This window comes from Sinocyclocheilus grahami, unplaced genomic scaffold (assembly GCF_001515645.1).
Source record: "Sinocyclocheilus grahami isolate Dianchi unplaced genomic scaffold, SAMN03320097.WGS_v1.1 scaffold85.1, whole genome shotgun sequence".
Classification (NCBI taxonomy): domain Eukaryota; kingdom Metazoa; phylum Chordata; class Actinopteri; order Cypriniformes; family Cyprinidae; genus Sinocyclocheilus; species Sinocyclocheilus grahami.
Window position 1 is genome coordinate 1,846,346 of NW_015505264.1, and position 1,572 is coordinate 1,847,917.

The window sequence follows — 1,572 nt, forward strand, 5'->3', positions numbered from 1 at the left end:
TCCCACAATGCACCGCAAAAACTAGGGAGCATCGGCGCTCACTATGCTCCCTTACTGGCAATAACATCACATTTCTGAAGTGTGAAACAAAAACCACACGAGTCAACGCAATAGAAGATTTGAAAAAAACGGACCGTTTTTTTATATATTTCAACATAAACACACATCGCTAGACAGGTAATGAACACATCTAATTGTCATTTATAATTTATATTTGACTGAATTGTTGTACGAACATGTAACAGAACGATGTGTTTAAAGAGAATAAAAATAATCTAAAAATTAGATCTACTGATTCACGATCTCGGGAGTTAGGGAGCTGATTGAGACGAACCCATTTTAAGATTTGTTTTTAAATTATTAGTTAATAATAGTTTTTAAACATTAATTTTAAGTGTTAGATGACAGGTAATCCAAATGTAAAAATAGAAGCGCATGCACAATTAAATATAAAATATTGGCTGATATATAAAAAAATTGCATGATACATTTAAATTAAAATTAAAAATATTTTAAATTAAAAAATGGCTATAACTGATATGATACTAATATACTGTGATCCCTAGAAAATACAGCAAAACTGTGTGAATATATTGTGATTCCAAATATATTCTCTGAATATTATAGAACATAAACACTATTTCATAACTGAGCAAGAAAATAACAAATATTAAATTGCATTGCTTAAATGGATACAAATAAATATGAATAATGACAAAGAAATCCAAACTTGACAATATTTACTTAAAGTGTAATCTGAGATGCCCTCTTTGTTAATTTTATATTGATTATTACATAATGTAACTTATTTACTGAAATTATAAATCTTGAATCATGCATCAATGCATTATTATATCCCTAAATGTTAATTCTGCAAATAAATATTCCTCACAGCCTCATAATTAAAATGCAAACAGTCCACAAACATCAATTCAACCCTTACTTTAGCTTGAACGTCCAGCCTAAGATCCATGGAAGTGAGACTGTGTCCGTTGGTTGTGAGCGACAACTACTTCAAATAATGTGGCAGCATTTTTGTGTAAAGTGATCGAAGCGTGCGTTTGTGTGCGTCAGACGTGTGTCTCGATGTAGGAGTGTGTGTGTGAGAGGGAGGGCGTGCGAGGGGCGGGTTCAGGTGTGGCGGCAGGGCTTGGCTCGGAGGCGGGGCTTGGCTGACGGTCCCGCTGCGGCTCTGATGAAAACAGCTCCATGTAAACGTTCTTCCATTCCTGGAACTCTGAGGATGTGAGCTTAGGATTGGCCAGCAGCTTGTCAATCAGTGCTACCTCGCCCTCCCTGTCCTATGGGAGTGAAGAAAGAGAGCAGTGGAGGGTGGGCATTACAGATACAGTCTCCTTCATACAGTGGTTAGGATGTCATAGTCAAAGCACGCCACAGGCAGTTAGCGTAGACGTGAAGTGATGTGGACTCAACCTAGATGAGCAGAGCGACACACACGCAAACACACATAGCATGCTCAGACTTGACTGGAGTCCTCTGGCACTGTGGAGCTTCGTGCCCCCAATTAACCTTCTTTCATTCAAGTCTGAGTGATAAGGGATGTTTATAATA

The 1,572-nt window shown here is 37.5% G+C and overlaps 1 protein-coding gene across 1 annotated transcript in view; it reads right to left on the reverse strand.

Moving 5' to 3' along the window:
• Positions 1-741: 741 nt before the first annotated feature.
• The window catches only part of cnksr2a (connector enhancer of kinase suppressor of Ras 2a), a 100,230-nt gene continuing 99,399 nt past the window's right edge, over positions 742-1,572 (reverse strand). Inside the window, 1 exon segment of the mRNA XM_016274228.1 lies at positions 742-1,301. Coding sequence (XP_016129714.1) covers positions 1,071-1,301 — 231 coding nt within the window. The 3' untranslated portion in view covers positions 742-1,070.